The 22,587-nt window shown below is 46.3% G+C and overlaps 1 protein-coding gene across 15 annotated transcripts in view; it reads left to right on the forward strand.

Moving 5' to 3' along the window:
• BCL2L11 (BCL2 like 11) overlaps positions 1-22,587 on the forward strand; it is a 67,244-nt gene that overhangs the window by 38,549 nt on the left and 6,108 nt on the right. For 9 of the 15 annotated variants that reach the window (XM_004031601.5, XM_055378305.2, XM_055378307.2 and 6 more), the window contains one exon: positions 4,119-8,408. The exons of 1 other annotated variant lie outside the window; for it this stretch is intronic. In XM_004031601.5, coding sequence (XP_004031649.1) covers positions 4,119-4,217 — 99 coding nt within the window. In that variant the 3' untranslated portion in view covers positions 4,218-8,408. Of the gene's footprint in view, positions 1-1,413; positions 1,546-4,118; positions 8,409-16,435; positions 17,440-22,587 lie in introns of those variants that run through there. 5 more of the 15 variants (XR_010129909.1, XR_010129905.1, XR_010129908.1 and 2 more) reach the window with 3 other exon arrangements.

A 22,587-nucleotide genomic window follows, 5' to 3' on the forward strand; every position in this document is an offset into this window, starting at 1 on the left:
ACAGTCTATGGGGGAGCAATCCTGCAACTTGGCATAATTTTTCCTTCTGGTTTATGATAAATACTTATCCACTACTTAGATTATCTCTACTGAACTGCTGGCCCCTTCTGCCTGTTGGCCTTGCTGCCTCTGCCCAGCTTCTCTCTCCACCTGCACTGCCCATTCTCCTCTTGTCCTTCCAAGAAATTCTCCTCTTCCTTTGGGGCTTGATGTGGGGATTCACCCTGGTGCCTTCCTGCCCTGGCTCCCCCACTTCCTCTCTGGCCAGTGGTTTTTTTCCCTCTCATTTTATTTGCCTCTGTATTGTCCTTACTTTATTATCTTGTTTACTGTTTTGTGCTGGCGACACAGCTATTACCATCAGACCTAGTGGGTACACAGACACGTGCCTTGAAGTCAGGCCCCCCACCTGATGCTGGTCAGCAACAGGGCCACTGGAGCCCCTTACCCTGAGAGGGGCAGGGGCTGTCAGGAACTGGTTCCTGGAGGGACACACAAGGTTGTGAATGTTGAAGGAGTCATCTTCTGGACACATGGGATGGCCACAAAAGGCAGTTACCTCCAGGTAACCCAGTCCTCATATAGCTCTTGATTGAGGCTATGGAGGTTACAGTACCCAACTGGGTGGGGCCCTCCTCTTTGTGCACTTGTGATTGTGTGTATGTCTGTCTGTGTAGAGAAAGTGAGAGAGGAGAGAACTGTAGTATATGGTCACTTCAGTTGTAACTTACTAGCAAATTTGGTCTTTAAAAATAATCTCCTTCACCCAAATGAGTTGTTATACCTTTCTAAAGTATTTTTTCAAGTTAGACTAAAACAGAGTTACCCAACTCTGTAAGAAGGATTGTTTTCACTTAAAGAGTGACAGACTGAGAGCGTCAGTGAAAGGGTGTATTAGTCAGCTAGGGCTGCTGTGCAGAGTTCCAGAGACTGGGTGGCTCACACAACAGGAATTTATTTTTCTTAGTTCTGGAGGCTGGAAGTCTGTGATCATGGTGCAGACTTAGCCTCCAGACCTGTAGATGCTGTCATCCCCTGTGTCTTCACGTGGTCTCCCTCCGTGGGTTTCTGTGTCCTGATTGTCTCTTACAAGAACACCTTGGATTAGAGTCCACCCCACAGTGACCTCATTTTAACTTAATCACCTTATTGATGACCCTGTCTCCACTTACAGTCACAGTCTGAGGTCCGGGGGGTTAGGACTGCAACAGATGAATTGAGGGGACACAGTGTACAGTTCAGCCCATAAAGAGGAGGATACCCAGAAGTTTCAGGAGGGAGTGGAGCATCTTCCCTGATTGTATTTATTTTAATAGTTTTTTAAAAAACGCTTTTAATCAGGAAAGACAGTCTGTCCTTTTTATATTACCCAGTTTGGGAGTGGCAGAACTTAAATGCACTTTTGATTCACAGATGCCTCTTCCACCTGATTAAGAACCACTGTAGCAGACGCAGATTTATTGGACACTAGGCGGGAGGCCAGCTCTGCAGACAGCAGGTCTCAGGAAGACGGTCCAGGCATGGCTGCTGATGCTCCGCTTATGGGTGTGTTTATTGTCTTAGCCCATGTTAGATGCGAGGAACCACTCACACTGCAAATGACAGCTCCTGGCTCAGTCTTAGTGTCATACTTGCCTTTAACTGGCAACTCCCCTGCAATACAGGGATTCTCATTTTTAGTCCTGACTTTCCAATTCCATCTTGGATGTGCTACCCTGGCCAGAAGCCACTGGGTGTGCCCTTACTTTGACCTTTCACCAGTACATTCCATCTTAGGGGGCTTTCTCTAATTGCTTCAAACTCCCTCCTGACCCTTTATACCACCCCAAAACCAAAGGCCCTGGTTTAGGAGCTGAATTGTAGCAGCCGTTCCTCAGTATCTAGATCGCAGGGAGATTTCACTGGAGCTGGCTGAAGCTGTTGGCGCTTTGAGCAGCGTTGAGCCATCAGTCCTAGTTCTGCGTCTTTGCCCCACTGCAGCTTTTGGCCACTTGCCCCAGTTTAGTGTCACCAGGCCCTGACTATAAGCCACAGTAATTTTTATGGCTGCAGGTATTAGAGGGCAGCCAGTCTACAGAGGTGTAGGGGCTGCCCATCCTCCAGCTGTCTTTTGCAATACGGGCATACGCTTCGAGCCAACAGCAGCTCCAGCCGGCCGTGCCAGCTGTCAAATGCTTTCTGGGCTGGCACGGCTCTTTGAATCCGTGGTAATGGCTTCCTCTGTTGAATGTCGTCCAAAAGTAATTGCTTGTCAGCTTAAAAGCGTGTGCCATGTTGTCATGCCCGCCGTCTGAGAGGGCAGGCATCCCCGCACACTTGCAGACTGTGATGCTGTAGCATCTTCTCATGAGTCAGGGATTGGGTGTAACTTTTGCCAAAATTTCCTGCATTTTCCCCACCCTCGCCAACATGTCTTTGAATACCCCATATCCTTTACATTTGAGATGAAAGTGGAACTCTAAAAACCTCGGAAAGATTATCTTGTGAGGTGACTTCTACTTAAGCTTGGTCACAGCCTCCTGCTGTCCTCAAAGAGTGGGCAGGAGATTTCTTCCCTTGGACGCTGCCAGTGCTGGAATATGAAACTTACCAAGTGTCAGCAGTTGGGGTCTGCACTTCACGTTGACCCAGCCCCCTCATTGGTGTCCTGATGATTGTGGACACCCAGTCAGCCCCATTTTCTGGCCACACCAAGCATGGCAGTGACACCAGGTTGGCACAAAACAACTCTGCCTGGATTGATTACTTAGCCCATCATAGCATACACTTTCTTCATTTTAGTAAGTTATGGTTTTATTTTGAATAAGTCTCTTTCAACCTATTAATATTAGCCTACACTAAAATTAACCTTCCCCTAAATTATTCTCACACAGAGGCAGCAAAGTAATTTTGAAAGTTAAATCAAAACAAAGCAATCTTGTGTGTAAAACAGATAAAAATCACAGACTGTGGTTACAGAGTGCCTCTACAGGAATCGCTTACATAAAACTGATTTCCTCCAATCTTGTTATGGAAGGAAAAGGGGAAATGCCCTGGCCTTATCACAATCCCATTCTGTCAAACAAGCGCGGCAGAGCTTGTGTAAACAGTGGAGCTGCAGCTGCGGCTGGTGTCTGTGGGGGCTGTTTGGGGTCTGAGGGGACAGTTGTCTCAGCCTGATTCATGGCCGGTGGTTCCCGCGACGGTGTGTTGGAGGTATCCCCCACCCAATGAGAAGGGGGTTTGTGGAGAGACAGTCATGTAGCCCGGTCTCGTGTGGATTAGTCATTAAGAAATGTCCAGGGCAGATTTCAGACTTGAACAGTGAACCAGGTTGTAGCTCATGGCGTCGAGGTTGAGGTGTGTTGCCGCTGCCTTTGGTGACTCTGAATTTATACCTTGCACATACTCACAAAATGGATTAGAACCTGAAAGTGGGCGCTGTGGAAGACCTGAGGACCCTGAAAGCATTGAATAAGCTGGTGATTTCCTTTTGAACAGTTTCTCAGTTTGTAACAAACATATGCTGGTCACTGGCACAGAGGCTTTTTTATGTTCTGGATTGCTCTTTCCTCCCCATACCGAGAAGGTGGGAGGATGGGGGTTGACATTGCCTGTGTCTGTGACCGTGGGCACCCCTCTGGGTCACGGTGTTTATCATAGCCAAGCCAGCCAGAGGCACAATGGCGCATCACTGCGAGACTTTATTTAGCTTCTTAGGGCAGATTACTCCAAATCACTGGTTTTTCAAATAAATTACAGCTACCAGAAATTCACCCCTGGGGGAATCTGCAGCATATTTGAATGTCAGTTAACTTGGGTGGTAAGATAGTTGCTTTACATCCTCTTTGAGTTTTTCAAACATTTTTTGGGGTGCTTTTTTTTTTTTTTCTATTTTAAGGAGTAAATCATTGGTATGCCTACCCTTTATGTAGGGATGTCTTCCCCTTTGCAGGGAAATGAAAACAAGTTTTCTTCACAATCTCTGGGAGGCATTGTGCTTTGTGACACAGTGCTCTTGAAGAGGTGCCTTTCATAGTGATTAAGATGGGATTGGTTGTTCACTTCAATATGGTCTCCCACCCCTCCCCACCCCCAAATTAGGGAGAAACTAAGAAGCTTTCCTTTTGTTGTTTCAGGTATTTTTGAATAATTACCAAGCAGCCGAAGACCACCCACGAATGGTTATCTTACGACTGTTACGTTACATTGTCCGCCTGGTGTGGAGAATGCATTGACAGGTTCTTTGCGGAGCCGAGATACGTGCAGACATTTTGCTTGTTCAAACCCTGGTGCCATTATTATGCAGCCAGCGGTTCTCTTGTGGAGGGGGCAGGTGACGTGTTCAGAAGACACCGAGCTGGATGGGACTACCTTTCTGTTCATCACCACACAGTAGAATTTCTAATGGAAGTTTGTTGTGAATGTAAAGGAGGGAGCATTCTTTGCTTTTTAATATACAAACCGTGGTTTTTTGGAGGAGGATTTTGTGTAAGAATGGTGTTTACATGCAGTGTGTTTTCCCCCTCACCTTCAATAAGGTTTTTCAAAAAGGAAATGGAAACTTTTTAACCAATTTGTGAATAACTTTTGTATTAAAATTTTAAGAACCTACGGCCTATTCTCAGAGGATTATGTAAACCTTGCAGTGGAAACTGAGCCAGCTAACTTAAAAAGCTGCCTTAGTTTATTTTTAGAGATTACAGAATTTTTAAACAGGGAGAGGTGTGATATACTCCCTCCCTTCCCTACTATTGCCTCTCTGACCTTTTTAAATTATTTTTAATACCAAAAGAGTTCTTTTGAAATGGAACTGATTAAAAGGGCAGAGGGTCTGTTGCCAGCCTGCATTGATATGCCAGTCCCATTTGTAAATATTTACGTACCTTTATAAATTCAGTTGCATCTGTGGCAAAATTTCAGACTATTTCTGCGTCTTTCCTCATCACTTTTTGTGATGCACCTCCAGTCTGGACTCAGATGCATAGATTTGGTCCAGTGTATTTTCATGATAAAGTGAAATTGAGTCAGAACAAGAGTTAATATCTGCCTGTATCTTGCACAGTTCGAGCGATCTGTTATTAACTGGGAAGCATTTGGTGTTGGTTTTCATTCCATTTCGACGAGCATGTTATTGGGAAGTATTCTGAAGAGGCAATAGCAGTAATAACAACAGACTTAAGTGCTACGCCCCTTTGTGCTGCTGGCTTTTCTGGTTGCAGGCTTTCCCATGGTCACAGGATGCACTGTCAGCATCAGGTCCCAGAGGGCCACCGTGTCCCTTACAGCAGAGTCCAGCTGCAGCATCCAGCTCACGCCCTCATGGGAATTGGCACAGGCCTGGGGCAGGGCTTCTGATGGCCATTTGCTTGGCCTCCTGCATTTTAGTCCAACTCACAGTCCACTAGCCTCACTCCTTTAAATTCACTTTGAAACAGGCCTCATCCCACTTCCACCAGCACCATAGAAGAATAATTCTGGGCAGAAGTCTGTTTTTTTCATTCTTCCAGGACAGTTGGATATTGTCAGGCCTCTTGTGACCCCAGCCATGTAGTGAGGGTGCTCTTTCTCTGTGCCTGCTCCTTATGAGTGCAGTGGAAGGAAGCCACACACTGGTCAGTCATTTCAGAGGCAGCAGATGCCCAGGGAGACCCAAGAAAGAGTCGGGTTAGGGAGCAGTGAAAGTGAGGAGGGAAGACAATTCTGTGAACTCTGTAACTCTTAAAATTTTTGAAAACTCCAATCGTTAAACAACTTTTAAAAGATAACTAAATTTTCAAATGAGTAAGCAGTGCCACCAACTAGTGTTTTGCCCGATAGAAGAGCCGGCATGTTCACGTTATTTAAATTAGGTGGAAAAATCTAAACATTTGTATCTTCATAATTTAAAAAATATATATGTATATATTGCATATTCACTTTTTCCTTTAGGTAGAGATGATTTCATTCCAAATACTCTTACTTTAAAAAATTTCCTTTCCCCAAGAATCTCCTTGGGACTTTGACTTATTTTTAAAGCTGTGTTGGAGCTCAGCTTGTTCCCTGATGTGTCTCGAGCCCATTGGTAGGGTCATACAAAGCCTACGGTTACAAGCAGTGGTAGGATTGCAGCCGTGGGCCTGCTGGACACACACATACACCAAAGATGTATTTGGATCTGGGCACCCCCTCCCAGGATCCCTGTACTCATGTGCCAGTCTCCTGACGAGAGCACTTTACTCTGTTTCCTCAGCCCTGCAGCCCCTGGGAGCACACACTGGGTGCAGCCCTGGGCCAGGCACGGGAGGCCCTGCCCTGTGCTGCCCAGGGACTGTGTGCACCACACGAGCACATTTCCCTCTGGCCTGGCGGCCTCCAGGCTGGCTGTGGAAACAGTTCCTGAGGAAATTAGAGATTCTATGAATTGTAGGAGTATTAAAGACTAGGCTGTTGGCACCAGAACTTAAAGCGATGACTGGATGTCTCTGTACTGTATGTATCTGGTTATCAAGATGCCTCTGTGCAGAAAGTATGCCTCCCGTGGGTATACGTTTTTCCCTTTTTTTAAAAAACATTTTTGTAGAAAAAATAATTAAATCCCCTTTTTGGAAACTTACTGCAGGTTTTGTGCCTTGACAACCTCTCCCTATGTGAGGTTTGTAAAAAGTGTCCTGTGACTTAACACAGAAACGCAATAAACACACACAAAATAGTTTCATGAGTGATTCTTCAGATGCCCTTCCCAGAAACCAGTTGATCAAGAATTTTGGGGGTGGGGGTTGCAGAGAAATCAAGTTTAAAATTCCTTCTGATTAAAAAAATATAGTGGAATACAATTGTCTGCCGTTTCCCCTTCTTAATGTATATATTGTGAGTATTTATTAGATTCGTAGGTCATATTACTTATCAACTGAGCCAAATGTCTGTGTGCAATTGTGTTTCCTTTACCTTTCTTGTAAAATTTTGTACAGCATAAATAAGTAAAAAAATCACTGTTTTTCTCAACTTTTTCAAAATCAAGGATTGTAAATATTGTAGATTCTTTTTCTGTGTGATGTGTCCTACTGTTTCATAATGCTGTAACTTGTAGAAATATTGTATATTTATTTTCTGCTTATTTAATGTCTTAATTTCTGAAAAGTATTAACATCCCTGTCTCCCACCCCCTTGCCATCCCATGAAGTTAACTCCTGAGAGTTGTCGGGGGTGACTGGAGAGCTCATTGCAGACCACGTGGTCCTCCAGGGTGGCTCTCCAGCTTCGGGTCCTGGTATTTCCAGTCAAGTGGGTTTCAGTTCTTGGGCTTTGCCGCCCTTATGATGAAGTGTGTGTTTGTTGCCAGTGAGAAAGTCTGGCAGGCTACAAAATTCTACTCCAAGAAATACCCAGCAACCTTCTGTTTGTTCCAAAGCAACTAGCTTATCATGCAAGCAAATTTTGCTGACTCCAGGCTTTATCTTTAGGAAAACAAAAAAACCAAAGTATTATCAGCAGGTGGGAAAGATTTTTCTATTGAAAATTTATCCCTGACAACTCAGCGTTTAGAAAAGAAAGAAAATGTGCCACTTCCAGAGGTGCTGCATTGCAGTTGTTCAGGGCTAGGGCCAGGCAGGACAAGTGAACGGGTGGGACAGGTGGCTCCTGCCTAAGGACCACCTCAGGCCACTAACCCCTTGTGGACAACTGAGTAGCTGGGTTTTCCCCCACCTGCTGTGCAACTTCCTGTGCTTTGAGGTTGGACTAACTTGTCTTCAGGAGTTAATTAATTAACTGTACAGCCCTCCCCACACCCCACCCATTCGGTCACTGCATTTGGTCAGCCTGCTTCTTCAGGTCGATGCCCTCCTTCCGATTCTCCATCTCTTTCAGGGGAGGTTGGGGCCCCACTGGACTGGGTGTCAAGATGTGAAAGCTTATGGGAGCTTTAAGGAGACTTCATGGTGGTTCCATGCAGGTGGTTCTGCCATCCCTGCTGATTTAGCCTGGTGCCTGTGTGTGTCCACTCACGTACACATGTGGGGTGGGGGGAACGTGTCTACACGTGGTGCTAAATCAGTTGGGATCTACTCTAAACAGCATTGCGTGTAAGAAGCATCCTCAAGCTCCCAGCTAAGTAACTTGACTACTTTTATTTGGGAATTTCGGACTATAGAAGCTCTCTTACGTTTTATGTCCAGATTCTGTGACCACTAGTTACTGTATCAGAACTCATCAGGTACCCACTTATAAATAGCACTGATCTGTCTGTATACTGATCCATCAGTAACCTGTTTTCTAGGACCCAGCGTATGTAGCATTTGTATTGCAGTTTCCCTGGCTTACTTGTGTTTTGCACTGATGAATTTTGACAGGGTAATTGCCACTTTACTTGTGCAATACTGCTGTAAATAACTGCAGATTTTTAAACAATCTTTTATGTTAATTTTATAAAAATAAAACTTTCAACTAGTTTTGGTGAGCGTTTGATTTGTTTGCACAAAATGTCAGAGAAACAGCTGAAATTATATATGAACATGTACACGCCCACACATCTGCTATTATCAGTCATAAAATGTAGCTGTGTGTAGCTCATATATTTTTGCTTGAAGACGAATCTGTGCAGTACACTTAAAAGCAAACGAGTCTTTAAAGTTTTGATGTGGCTGGTGTGAAAAGTATTCTGCCTGCACAGTCAGATATGACTCAGCACTTGGGTGGGGAGTTGTGGGGGCAGGGAAGTGTACTAGGAGCTGGCTCTGTACTGTGTTGATGAGTGATATGGCAGGTGCCCAGCCATCTTACCCCATCAACCCCATAATAGAAAGGGCTTGTCTGCAGCACCTGCTCAGGGTCAAAGGGGTCACCCAAACGTGCCTAGACCCTGTGTGTGAAATGATGACCAGGAACCGCCAAGTTCCCAGCTCCCGTCATGCAGGGTGGATGGGAATTGCCTTAGGAATGAGTGAAAGAAATTAAAGCCTGGTTTGGGGATACAGGTGGTAAAATCCTAATAAGTAAGTATTTAATTTGGCACTTTCACCCTAAGTGCTGGGAAAGTGAAAGACAGACTCAGCTTTGTTTTAGACTAACAATCTGTTAATGCTTTCAATCGGGTGAGTGATACATGAATATGGTCTTGTAAATTTATTTCAAATTGTATTTGTTTCAAATCAAATTGTTCTGTCTTAATCCTACCTCCTCACTGAGGTAGGAGTTTGCATTTTCCTGGACTCTTAATCTGCAGTGTGTGTGTGTGTGTGTGTGTGTGTGTATACTTACACAGCAGTTTTGCTTTTCTGTAAGTGCCATAGCTCTGTATATGGTCCTGACTTAGCAATAGGTCACATATCTTTCCATAGCGACTCCACTTCATGCTAACTACTGCAGCAAGTGCCAGAGCACAGGCATAGAGTTTGCTCATAGGTATCCCACTCTTGTGGTACAGGGAGGTGGAAGATCAGCCTCAACAGACTCTGGAAGACACTGTCAAAGTGGCAGCTCCACTTCACACGGGCCCTGGCAGCACATAAGAACACCCACCTACCCCCAGTGCTGTCAGACATGAGTGAGCTGGTGTCTGCCTGCTGGGTGAGGAGCAAGTGGTGCTCATTTGAATTTTTCTATCAATGCAGTAGGATGATCTTTTCAGGCACTGGTGGCATTTGCCTTTTTTTCTGAAAGTTTTTGCTAATTTTTGGTTATTTTTTCTATTGATGATTAGCTCTTTATACATTCTGGACAAAAAAATCTCTTATATGTTGGAAATACTTTTCCTTCAATCTGTTGCCTTTTTTTCCCAACATTTTATTGTGAAAACTTCCAAACATTCAGAAAAGTCAAAAGAGTTTTACAGAGAACACCCATGCACTCACTACCTAGCTTCTACCTTTTAACTTTGACTACCTTTGCATTATCATGTATTCATTTATTAATCCGGCTTATTTTTTGGTGCATTTCAAAATAAGTTGTCACCAATACTCTTATCCCCAAATACTTCAGCATCATTTAGAGTTCATTAATTTTTTATAATTTTTTTCTCCAAAGATAAAATTTACATAAAGTAAAACATACAAATCCTATGTGTGCATTTGCTAAATTTTGACCAAGGATACAGCTGTCTCTCAAACCCTTGTCAAGATAAAGAATACTACCGTAACTTCCAGAAAGTTATCTCCTTTCCAGGTAATCCCTCCTCTCCTGCCCCCATTGGTAACCTCTGTTCTGAGATTCTTTTCCATCGTAAATTAGTCTTACCTCTTCCTGAACTTCATATTAATGGAACCATAACAGTATATGGTCTTTTGTGTCGTGTCTGGTTTCTTTTGCTCAGAATATGAGATCCGTGTTACAATTATCAGTAATTTCTTCCTTTTTATTACTAAGTAGTAGTCTATTGTGTGAACAAACCATGCTTTGTCTATTGTCTTATTAATGAACACCTGAGTTCTTACCAGTTTGGGGCTATGATGAATAAATCTGCTATGAATACTCTCATACAAAACATATGAGTCTCTTTTGTGAACATATGTTTTTATTCTGCAGCATGTTTTTTAATTGCTTGTGGCGTATTTTATGTAGAAGTTTTCATCTTAGGTGGTGGGTGCCTATAGTCCCAGCTACTCGGGAGGCTGAGGCAGGAGAATGGTGTGAACCCCGGGGGGCGAAGCCTGCAGTGAGCCGAGATCGTGCCACTGCACTCCAGCCTGGGCGACAGAGCGAGACTCCGTCTCAAAAAAAAAAAAAAAAAAAAAAAAAAAAAGTCAGATTTCAGTCTGTCAGTCTTGCTTAGGTTTCTGTATTTTGTATCTCGTTTAAGACAACTTCTCTATGACAAAGTTTTAAATATATTTTCTTATGTTTTATTCATATAACCAGTACAGTTTGGGGTTGTTTTTTTTTTCACCTTAATCCACCTGGAATTTATTCTTTTAGTGATCCACAGTATTTAGTTTTTACCCCACAGAAAGCCAGCACTGTTGTCTTTTTGTCCACCAGCCTAAATTGATCCTTTGACAATATACCAAAGTCTAATACATATGGTTCTGTATCTCAGCTCTTGCCTTTTTCATTGATCCTTTTGTTTAATCTACATTATTTTAATTACTTGAGTTTTATCTGTTTTGAGTTTCTTGTCTTTATTTTTCAAAATCATCGTGGCTGTTTTTACATTGTCTTTTTATGTGCATCTTAGAATTAGTTGAAGCTTTTCAGAAAGTTCTTTGGAGGTCTCATTTAGGATTACAGTAACTCCTGATTTAGGGAAGAATTGCCATTTTTCCAGATGTTTTCCAAGATGTATAATATTTTTATCCATCGATTGTGTTTGGTTTTGGATGCTTTTAGTACACTTGATTTTTCTTCCTTCAAATCCCGCACATTTCCTATTTGCTTTTTCTGGGAAAGAGGGGAGGATGCCTCGCATCCAGCCCTTATCTCCACCACAGTTTCCCTTTGTGTGCCTGCCTCCCACTGCCCCTTTCTTTCCCTGCCTGAGGTATCGCTGAGGGCAGGCCCGTGGCCTAATGCTTGGCTGATAAAACACTCTTCCCAGCACTTTGACTCTGGAGCGAGCAAGGCAAGGAGGGGCCATTTGGAGGGCAGCATCCTTGAAGCTGCAGGGCATGTTTGTGTTCTTGGCCACAGTAACCAGCCCCCCAGCCACCAGCACCCCGGGGTCCCGTCTCTGAGCTGCCTGCTGGACTATGCAACAGGCGCCCACCCTCCAGCATGTTCTCCTTGTGCTAAATTAGCCAGGGCTGGTTTCTGTCGCTGGCAGCCAAAGCAGTGACTCATTCCTACCTGTCAGAAGGACCGAATACAAAAGTTGCATGAAGTCTCTTTAAACAAGATGAATTAGAAGGTGTGGGGTGATGGACTGATTGTGAAAATCTCCCCTGTCGAGACCAGAATGGGGCTGTGAGGAGATGGGAAATAGCAAGGCAAAAGGTGGTCTCTAATCTTTTTGGGTAACTTCTACCACTTGCTGTTTTTGTTTTTTTTTTCCTGGAAACTCTATCTTTCCTGAGGCAACCCCTAAGTCCTTAGAAGACTGTATGACCAAGGAGAAGATATATTAGAATGTTGAAGGCCTTTTTTTCTGGGCATGTTATAGAATGATTACAGGTATTACAGAAAAGGACCCAGGAAGGCATGATTATAATAACCACTGAGGCTCCATAAAGTAGATTTGGGAAGAGTTAGTTCTTACAATAACCACTTATCTAATAGCTAAACAAGATCAAACTTGGCCTACCACTCTTAAAAGACACCATCAAGATGTCGTGTTTCATTGCTGATATCAGAGAGCTTATGCAACCCCATCAAAAATATATTTTAGGTGGTCATTTTCCTAAAATCTTAATCTGAGTATTAAGGTCCTACCATATACTAGACACACATGAGAATATCAAAATGCTTAAAACCAGGGCATGGTAAACAGGCCGTGTTCTTAAAGGTCTCACAATCAGTAAGAGGAAAGACCACAGTAAAATTCTCTAGTGTAGTTCCCAGGGAAAGAGCTGTTTCAGGAGCTTAGGTGAGAGTGGTGGGCCTACAGCTCCATGGGGTGTCTCACCCACTTCCCCCTCATCTCGGGGTCCCCTATAATGATGCCTATAATGACAGCTAACCGTTAGGCACTTGCTACGTGTGAGGCACGGTTCAAAGCATCTCATAATTCATTTTCATCTCAGAACAACAGCCCTTTGAAGCAGCTGCTATTACCACCCCAAGTGTCCAGACAGGAAAACCAAGTCATGAGGTGGTTAAGCCACTTGCCCAGGGACATCAGGCTCCTCAATGGCAGAGCGAGGATGTGAGGCCAGGCAGTGTGGCTCTGCCAGAGAATGGACGTCTGACCACTCACCTGCTGCCTTGCAGGGCCCATCGGACCAGGAGCAGGAACAGGGGGCTGAGACCAGCCAGCCAGGGTCTGCCCCAGGCAGGATGCCTGTCCTGCAGCGTTGCCTCTGCATAGCTGCCAGCATTCTGGGGACTCATGACTCCATGACCTGGTCCAGATCTGCCGTGAGAATGTGCATGTGCAGGCCCAGGTCTCACTTGCATCTCCAGCCACCAGGGCATTTCAGCTTTGCCAGTGGCTCTTCTTGCTGTGGGGCCCTAGTCCTGCATGGACTCTTTTGACCTAACTGGAGGGCCTCCTGTGGACGTGTGGGCTGTCCCAAGAGTCCTTGGTTTTCCTGAGCCTGCTAATTGCCACGCAGACCCCTGACAGGTGTGGCCTCTGTGTGATGGAGGGTGTGGGCCCCCCTCCTGCCCACTGCCCCATCCTCACTCTGCCATTAGGGCGGAGCAGCTCCCCAGGTATTTGTTGGGATTTAAGTCCATTTTAATGGGGGCATCGCAGTGCTAGAGTGATAGAGCAAAGGGGTCAGAAGCCCCCCGGGAGTGGGCTCCCCAGCCAGGAGCCTAGAGTGAGATTGGGTGGGAAGGAGCTAGTCAGTACCCATCAGGAGCAGAACCCTCCCACACCCATTCGTGTCTGGTTCTTGAAATCTTTTCTCTCCAGACCTGGAGCAGGGAATTGTTCTGAACCCAGAGCCTCCCGAGCCCTCAACATCTTACCCTCACCTGCCAGGCACTTACTGCCTGTGCCCCTACACTGCGCCTGAGCTGCAGCCCCAGCTGGGTGACATGTTCCTTTTGCTTGTTTCAATCTGGTGCACACCTTCCCTAGGGTGCCAGTGTAGAGCAGGGCTTGGGGTTCAGATCTTTGAGTTCCGCATGGACCCCACTTTGCAGCGAAACCTATAGAGAGCAGGCAGGACTGGACTCCACAGGGTCTCAGGCAGGCCATCATCCCCAGCAGCTGCTGTTTGCTTTTGAAGAGCTGGAGCTCCTCTGATTTTCTTCTTTCTTTTATAAAAAAAGTATTGAGGTACAAGTACACACAGGGAAGCACATAGCTTGCACAGCCAACTTTACACATTTCTGCAGCCAAGGATTGATTTGCCTCCCCAGTGAAGATGCAGAACCTTCCCAATTTTAAGTGAGAGCACCTCGGTGCTGCCTGCTCAAGTTCGCCCCTGACCTCCTGGCTCACCCTTGATCTGGGGGCCTGAGCCTGGAACCCCTTCGGGGACAGACTGGGGATCCAGGCCTCTAACCTCATCATGGGTAGGTCCCCCAAGGGTGCTCAGAGGTCCCTCAAGGCCCTTCTAACAGGAAAGGGGGCTATCTCCGCTCATGGAGTAGGTTCCGATGAGTCTCTAACTCAGTCAGAAACTCTTCCCAGTGTTACTCGACCATGACCTTCAGGCCAATATGTGTCACTTATTTCTGCCAAGACGCCTGCTGCAAAAATCCCTGACTGTAGAAGATCTGGTATATTTTCTTAAAAAGTAAATCAATTCTATTACTTTGAATTCTGGACCCTTGAAAGGGGAAAGTGGTGAGTCAAAGCTTCCTCAGGCATTGGATGACACTTTGAAAGGCTTTCTGAGGGGAAAAAAAATTGCATTTTATCTTCAATCAGTGCCTATAGAATCTCTTTCTCATTTAAGTGTTGGTGAAAGGATTCTATTGTCTCTAACCCAAATAGTCTAAAAGACTTGCATTCGTTCATGTATTCACTCACTCAGCAAAGGTTCGTTGAGCCTCTATTATGTATCAGGCACAATTCATTCTACATGCTCGGGAATTAGCAAGGACAACCCCCTGCCCTCATGGGGCTGATGTTCAGTGGAGGTGGGAGGCATAAGATAACATGCAGGGGAACCAGTGACCAAGACAGTGAAAGGTGCAGGAAATAAACAAGGCAGAGTGTAGTGGACCAGGTGCGGTGGTGGGACCAGAGAAAGGAAGGCCTCTCCTCTGAGACCTCAGGGTGATCAGGAGCAACCAGAGAAGAGTGGTCCAGACAGAGCCACTAGAGATGTGAAGCCCAGCACAGCAAGTGGGGAGGAAGGGGCTGCATTGGGGACATGCGAGGGAGGGAGCCATGGATGGGGGAGATGGGCTTGAGAATGAGGCCAGGCTGCAGGGCGAGGGGACATGCCCGAGACAGGGCTGGCCCTATATTCCCAGGACAGTGGAGGGCTCTTGTCACAGGAGTAACATAATCTGATAGAAACTCCAGATTACAGGAGACCAAGGGGACATGGTGACTGAATGCAATATACTATCTGGAATTTTCCATTGCTATAAAAGACATGATTGGGGCAGGTGGTCAAATCTGAAGAAAATATGTAGATGTTAATATTGCATCCATGTTAATTTCCTGATTTTGATCGCTGAACTCTGGTTAGGTAAGAGGATGTCCTCATTTTTAGGAGATACACACTGAAGTATTTAGGGGCAAGGGGCAACAGGTAATTTACTCTCAATGTTCAGGAAAAAAATGTGATGTGCTTACATGCATGTGGGGCAGGATGGAATGGTGGCAGTTGGAAGGGAGAAGGATAAAGCAAAATGTGGCAAAATGGTAACATCTGGGTACTCTGGGTAAAGGCTATAAGAAAAGTGTCTCTACTATTTTGCAAACTTTTTGTGTGTCTGAAATTATTTCAAATAAAAAGTTAAAAAATTAAGAGCTGTGCCTGGATTGTAGCTGTGCCTGGATTGTGGCTGTGCCTGGATTTTGGTCAGGAGTAGAAGTCAGGAGTCCACCCCGGGAGACCTGGGATGTGGACAGAGGGCAGACAGGCTTTGGAGGAAGAGGAGGGAGGACTTCCTGATGTGGAAGGTGAGGGAACAGAAGGAATCAAGGATTCTAAAGGATGATTTGGGTCAGAGCAATTAGCGGGGATGGCGCTTCCTGAGAATAGAAGCAGGAGTGGGAAGTGGGATCGGTTGGGGAGGGGCCGGGGTGGAGGAAGAGTGAATGGAGTGTTTTGTTTTGCTGGACCACGAACTCAACTCAAGAGTTATCTAGAAACAAAGGGCTGTCAATTCATTTTAAAGGGCTTTTTTTTAAGTTGAGTTTTTGGAAAGAAACTCCAGGAAGGTGGACTGTACCCATTGGCTGCTTAGAGAAAGCCTGGAGCATGAATATTTAGACATTTGCTTTAATGAAGCACTCTCATAAGCCGGGGAAAAAGGGCCTTGAGCATCTGTTCATGAGAGGTGGATGATGGCCCAGTGGCGCCTATGGAGCATCTATGAACACAGGCCAGACAGGGCACAGGAGGGAGGTCCTCAAGCCTGGAGGATGTGATACTCCCCCAGGGGCTTTTACAAAATACCCATACCAGAGGCCCACCTCTCTGAGTCTGTGGTGGGGGTGCAGCGTCATATTTTTAAAGGGTCCCTAAATGACTCCAGTGTGCAGCTGGGCTAGGGAGCTGCTGAATGACAGCTTGCTCAAAACTGCCAGGGATGACTCCAGCAGTGGTGGGGCAGCCACAGCAGCATCGGGTCCAGCAATGCTCCCCAGGGAGAACGCTCTGAAGGATAGCAATCAGCAAGGTGCTTTCTGTCTGTTTAAATTTCTGTTGTAGTTGCAAAATGATCAATTCTCTTTTCTGTTTCCCTTTGCCAGTTTGCCCTGGCACAGGCATCCATGCCTTCAGCCAAATTCAAGGTGAGTGGAGGACAGAGTGGGCTGTAGGGCCCAAGGCCAAGGCCACGGCAGGGTGGAGGTGAGGTGGCCCTGGGTTGTGAGCCTGGGGAGAGCCCAGTCATCATCAGGTGAGTCAGAGCCTTCAATTGACAAACCCAAAGAACTCAGCGAGCTCAGAGACGGGAGGCGGAGCCATAGTGTGGACCCCAGGAGGGCTAGAGGTGGAACTGAATCTGTGTGTGGCACAGGCAGTGAACGTGGGTGGATCATGCTGTGCTTGAGCCTAGCCTTCCATAGCTCAGGAGAGTGTGGAGTGTGAGGGGAATCTCATAATCATGGGAAAAGTGTCATCATCGTCCCCTGAAAAACAAGGACAGGAGGACACACAGGGGCAGGCTCTGAGAGGGCACATTCAGGTGTGAGCATTTAGAAGGGAAAATGATGATTTGTGTTGGGGAACAGACCACAATGCACATTGCACCCGGTTAGACACCAAGTTCTTCCAGGGGAACTTCTACTTCTGATTGCTCAATACTATGCAGAAATGGCCTCCATGGGAGCCTCCACAGGCACACCCTTGCCCGCTTCAAGTCCCTCCCAGGACCAGACTCTCTGTCCCTGCCCCAGCCAGCAAGGCTCAGAACAGTGGCTGCTCCCAGGTAACTCCCAGCCTGATTCCGGGTCCAGTCACAAAGCTCTGGGGATGGCCTTCTGATGGCTTATAGGTAAATGCTCTCATCCCTGCTGGAAGATCTTAATAACATTTTAAATTGTGTCTCTCTGTCTGTGGGGCTGCTAGCATTAGCCAGTGTCCCTCTGACTCAGTGGGATCTAGCAGTGCCTGGCACCTAGTAGGCACTCAACACACAGTTGTTGGATGGGTGTGTGGCAACTAAATGTCTGACGAGGACTCAGGTAAATAATCTTCTATGAAAGCCCAGTCTTTTCTTGGCCTCTTGACCTTCATCATATGTATGTACTGTTTGCACTTTCTTTCTTTTTTTTTCTTTCTTTTTTTTTTTTTTTTTTGAGACAGAGTCTTGCTCTGTCACCCAGGCTGGAGTGCAGTGGTGCGATCTCGGCTCACTGCAATCTCCACTTCTCAGGTTCAAGCAATTCTCCTGCCTCAGCCTCCTGAGTAGCTAGGATTACAGGCGTGCGCCAGCACACCTGACTAATTTTTGTATTTTTAGTAGAGACTGGGTTTCATCATGTTGGTCAGGCTTGGACTCCTGACCTCATGATCTGCCCACCTTGGCCTCCCAAAGTGCTGGGATTACAGATGTGAACCACCACGCCTGGCCTGTTTGCCACTTTCAAAAGAGTAGTAAGAACATGGAGCCTATTCAAATGACAGAACTTTTTTAAACAGCAGGTCCAGCCAGCCCTTTGGCAAAATGGCTCTCCCTTTTAGAGGCCCCTTTTTGCCTCCTGGTAGCCCCCTCCTCCTTCCTCATCTCACCTGTTTGGGCCCTGGGGCCACTATTTCTCCTCTCCTTTTTAAAAGCTGCTGTCCAGAGCCATAGCACTGCCAGGATTCTGATAAATAAGTTCCCCTGAAGAAAATGACTGATCATGTCTTGATGAACTCATTGTCACTGGCTGCTCTGGGTGGCATGTGCATTTCGGACAATTTAGTTGCTTCTAAACTTGGTGGCTGGTATAAAACAGAAGTCTTCATGAGTCATAAAAAAAGGACACGTTGGAGAAATAAATGTCAATATTATGGGCTCTTTTATGGAGTATGCCCTATGCCGTTGCTTAGAACAACCCAAGCTCACTCCCGCCTAAGGCTGCAGCTGCCTGCTTTTTCTAAATCGCTCTTTCTATAGCTACAGGGCTGGCCTCTTCAGCAGTCAGGGCTGCTTGAATGTTACTTTCCAGTGGCGCCTTCCCTGGTCACCCACTCAATCCCACATTCAGTCTTATTATCTGGGCAGCAGGCTTTGCGAACACTCTGGGAGCCCCAGCTTTAATGTGTGCTAGAACCTAGGATTACTAGACCTGGGAGTGGCTGTGGAATGATAGGGAAGGACTCAGGTCCTAATCTCTGGGGGGTCCTGTGGTTGGCAAGGCCTGGACTATGTGCTCCATGAGAACAAGGGCTGTGTGAATGCCATCCTCGCATCCCTAGCACTGACACATAGTAGGTGCTCAGGGAATGTCTGTGGGATGTTGTAGCTCTTGCTTCCAGAAGAATGTGGCTACCCTACAAGCCTGGACAAGGTAAAGAAGTACTAAGTTGGGTGGGAATGAGAGAGGCTTCCCATCTCCCTCCAGACCCCTGACAGCATCCCTCTGTGGGACCCCGTCATATATGGCCTTTCACAGTACACCAATGGGCAGCACCCAGATGGAGGTTGCTCAAAACTTCCCTCCAGAGGAAATCAGGCGTAAAGTCCTTGCCTACCAGCAGGCCAGGGCAGCCCTGGGTCACAGTGGCTGTTTTGCAATGGTGTCTGGGAAGAGGCCTCTGGGAGCTCTTTCTCAATGGAACCAGGCTCTCACAGGCATCACAGGTCATATCCCTGTTGCCTCAACCTGGTCCAACTCACAGAAGTGACCTACCTAGCGGGGCTGGAAAGGTTTAGGCAGACAGACAGACAGACAGACAGACTGCCTAAGGTGTGAGGGAGTACACTCACCCCCTGTGACCAAAACCCCATGTGTGGCCAGCGTGGCCGATTACTCATGGTCTGGGGAGGGAGGACAGCCGGATCCAGAGGTAAAGTCTAACCCATGGAGTCCTAAGCAATGGGAAAGGAGCCCCATGTGGATTAAATAAGCATATTCCTGCCTGCAGATCCCCTTTTCTAAATGCATAAGGCAGATGTACTATCTGAAGGACTTTGGACTCAGTGAGTTGTGACTTATGTAAACAATACCACACTGACTTAAAAATAATCCACAAGGCAGGAAAAAAAAACACTTTCATTGTTATAAAACTGAACCAAGATTACATTTTTTTTCTCCTGTAATTGCTTCTCAGGGTCCGTAAATAGACCTTATTATAAAGAGTTGGGGAGGGGAACAGCAAATCAAGATAAAGTACAACCTTTTTTTAGATTATTTATGGGTTTTGTGTTTTTTTTTTTTTTTTTGGTCTGATTCTGAACCCTTTGAAGAACTGAAGGAATATATAAAGTAAGTTAACTGGTTTCATTCCAAGGAATATCAAATAAAACTCCAGTTTCAGAGAGACAGAACTCTACCAGTGTTCCCAAATGCCAAGAACCTTCTATGTCATGTTTTCTGGGACCTAACGTTATTCTCCTTAAACCTGCCATGATTTTCAGTTGAAAAATACCCAAAGTGGATGCGAGCCTTGCCCAGGGAGGGCATCCTGAATGTGTGATTCCCATTTCCCACAACTCAGCGAGGGAGGAAGACCCTGACCAAGAGGAGAGCAGTGATCACTGCTTAGCAGAGAGTAGCTTCTCAGGGACTTAGCATTTGAAACTGACAAGACATTGACCTCAGTTGATCAGCCTGAGCCACCTACTCTTCTTGGCTGCCTCTTCCCCATTCCAGCCACTCTCTGGGTTTAGTTCTTTTTTTTTTTTTTTTGAGACAGGGTCTCGTTCTATCACCCAGGCTGGAGTACAGTGGTGTGATCTCAACTCACTGCAGCCTCTGCCTCTCCGGCTCATGCAATACTCCCACCTCAGCCTCCCAAGTAGATTGGACTACAGGCATGTGCCACCATGCACAGATAATTAAAAAAAAAAAAATTTGTAGAGATGGGGTCTCACCGTATTGCCCAGGCTAGTCCTAGAACTCTTGTGCTCAAGCAATCCTCCCGCCTCAACCTCCCAGAGTGCTTGTCTGTGAGTTTAGTTCTGATGACTGAGTCTAGCTGTCCAAAGATGCTGAACTGCTGAGCTCCAAAGAGGGCTGGCCTCTCCCCTGCACCTCTGTGCTGGACTTCTTCAGCACCTGTGAAGGGCCCAGCTGAGGCTGTGGCCAGCAGAGGAAGGGGAACCTTATCCCTCACATGGTCCCACAAGAGACCACAGGAGGTCTGAAGACATGCCGCCCAATTCTCTGACATTATTATGTCTGATGTTGGTGGCCACTCTGGACACTTGCCCTCTCACATTTCATATACACCCATGTGTTTGTACCATCCACATATCTCTGATGGCTGGTGGCAGTGTCTGACTGCATCCCAACTCTGCTGAGCAAGAGGTACACATAAGACAATAGTAGCCAGCACCCAAAGCAACATTTAGGCCAAAAGAATGCACATGTGTGTGAAGGTCTGTGTGTACTTATGCCCGTGTGATGGAGGTTGGGAGGGATGCCTGATGATATTTATTAGTCACCTTCTTGTACATGCAGTTTTCACGCAGGTTGTTCCTTAGTGCTCATGTCAGCCTCCAAAGGTGAAGATTATTGAGGCCCAGGCACATGAGGGCTATTTCAGTTTACTAGAGCTGCCATCACAAGTTATCACAAATTTAGTGGCTTAAGACAACAAAAATTTATTTGCTCACAGTTTTAGAGACTTGAAATTCACAGTCAAGGTGTTGGCAGGCCATACTCACTCCAAAGGCTGCTTTGTGGCAAGTCCTTCTTTGCCGCTTCCAGCTTCTGGTGGGTCCAGGAATTCCTTGGCTTGTGGCTGCATCACTCCAATCTCTTCCTCCATTCTCCCATGGCATTCTCTCCTGTGGCGTGTGTTTGCGCGAGTGTGTATGGGGTCATTTTGTTTCTGTGTCCTCTCCTGTTTCTTACAAGGACACTTGTCATTGAATTTAAGCCCACTAAGACAATCCAAGATGATGTCACCTTAAGATCCTTAACCCAGCACTTGGGGAGGCCAAGGTGGGTGGATCACTTGAGGTCAGAAGTTCGAGACCAGCCTGGCCAACATGGTGAAACCCCATCTCTACTAAAACGACAAAAATTCGCTGAGTGTGATGGTGCATGACTGTAATCCCAGCTACTCGGGAGGCTGAAGCACAGGAATCACTTAAACCCAGGAGGTGGAGGTTGCAATGAGCTAAGATCGCACCACTAGACTCTAGCCTGGGGGACAAAGTGAGACTCTATATATATAAAAAAAAAATCCTTAACCCCCAAAATGTCACATTTATAGGTTCAGGGTGTTGGATGTGGGGCAGTCTTTCAGGGTGCCACAGTTTAACTCACTACAAAAGGAGACATTTAACACTTATGGCACTGTTTTGGGTGCTTTGCCTGAATTATTTCCATTAGTCTTCAAACAACTTTAAAAGGCATATGTAAATTATTCCCCCAGTTTTACAAGTAAAGATATCAAAGTGCAGAGAGGGGAAGTAAGCCTCCACGGGCACACATCTAGAAAGTGGCAGAACCTGGGCAGGGGTGCTCCAGAGCCTGCTGTGGCCACAGGGTGACTTGCCTGGCTCATAGAGCTGGTCAAAGGCAGCATTGTCACCTCCTGGTCAGAGTCTTCACCTCCACCTCCTGATGTCATCATCATCCCTGGTAGCATTCACGTCCAGTCAGACAGACCATGCAGCACCATAGAGGCCACTCCCTCCTGGGCTCCTCAGATGCCCATTCCTGCAGTCACACCTGTACCATCCCATCCTCAAATCTGGATTCCAAACACCTCTCCCCATCCTCCCAGCCCTGCAGGTCAAGATTCTCCACTGCCTCAGTTTCTTGGCTTCCTTGAGAATTTCAATGCAGTGACTCCCCCTCCTCCCTCTTGAGCCTCCTTCCCAGCTCCTCTTCCTCCCTTCTTTGTCCAGCCTCTGCTACATGGTTCCTCATCATTATTCCAGTGTGAATTTTCTCAGCAACTCTGCCTTTCTGTCCTTTGTCACAGCCCCTTGGCAGAATCCCAACCCTGAATGAAACCTCCCATCCGCCGTCTCCACGCCTGCTCCAGAGCAGTTGCCTGTTCTTGGAGATAATCACACAATAGGGCTGGCTGATTTTGCTCTAAATTCATGATCTTGGCCCATGCACTTGCCCTCAAGACTGCCAGGCAACCCTACCACTCTCTTTAGTAGGCCACTGCCCACTCCCAAATGACAATTTTACTTCTCTTTTTCCTCTCACCTTCCCTTCCACCCTGCTCTCTCCCTCTGGTTCCAAGGGACCCTTCCCCTTCATTACTTCGCTCAACTCTCATCTTC

Source organism: Gorilla gorilla, chromosome 12 (genome assembly GCF_029281585.2).
Source record: "Gorilla gorilla gorilla isolate KB3781 chromosome 12, NHGRI_mGorGor1-v2.1_pri, whole genome shotgun sequence".
Taxonomy (NCBI): domain Eukaryota; kingdom Metazoa; phylum Chordata; class Mammalia; order Primates; family Hominidae; genus Gorilla; species Gorilla gorilla.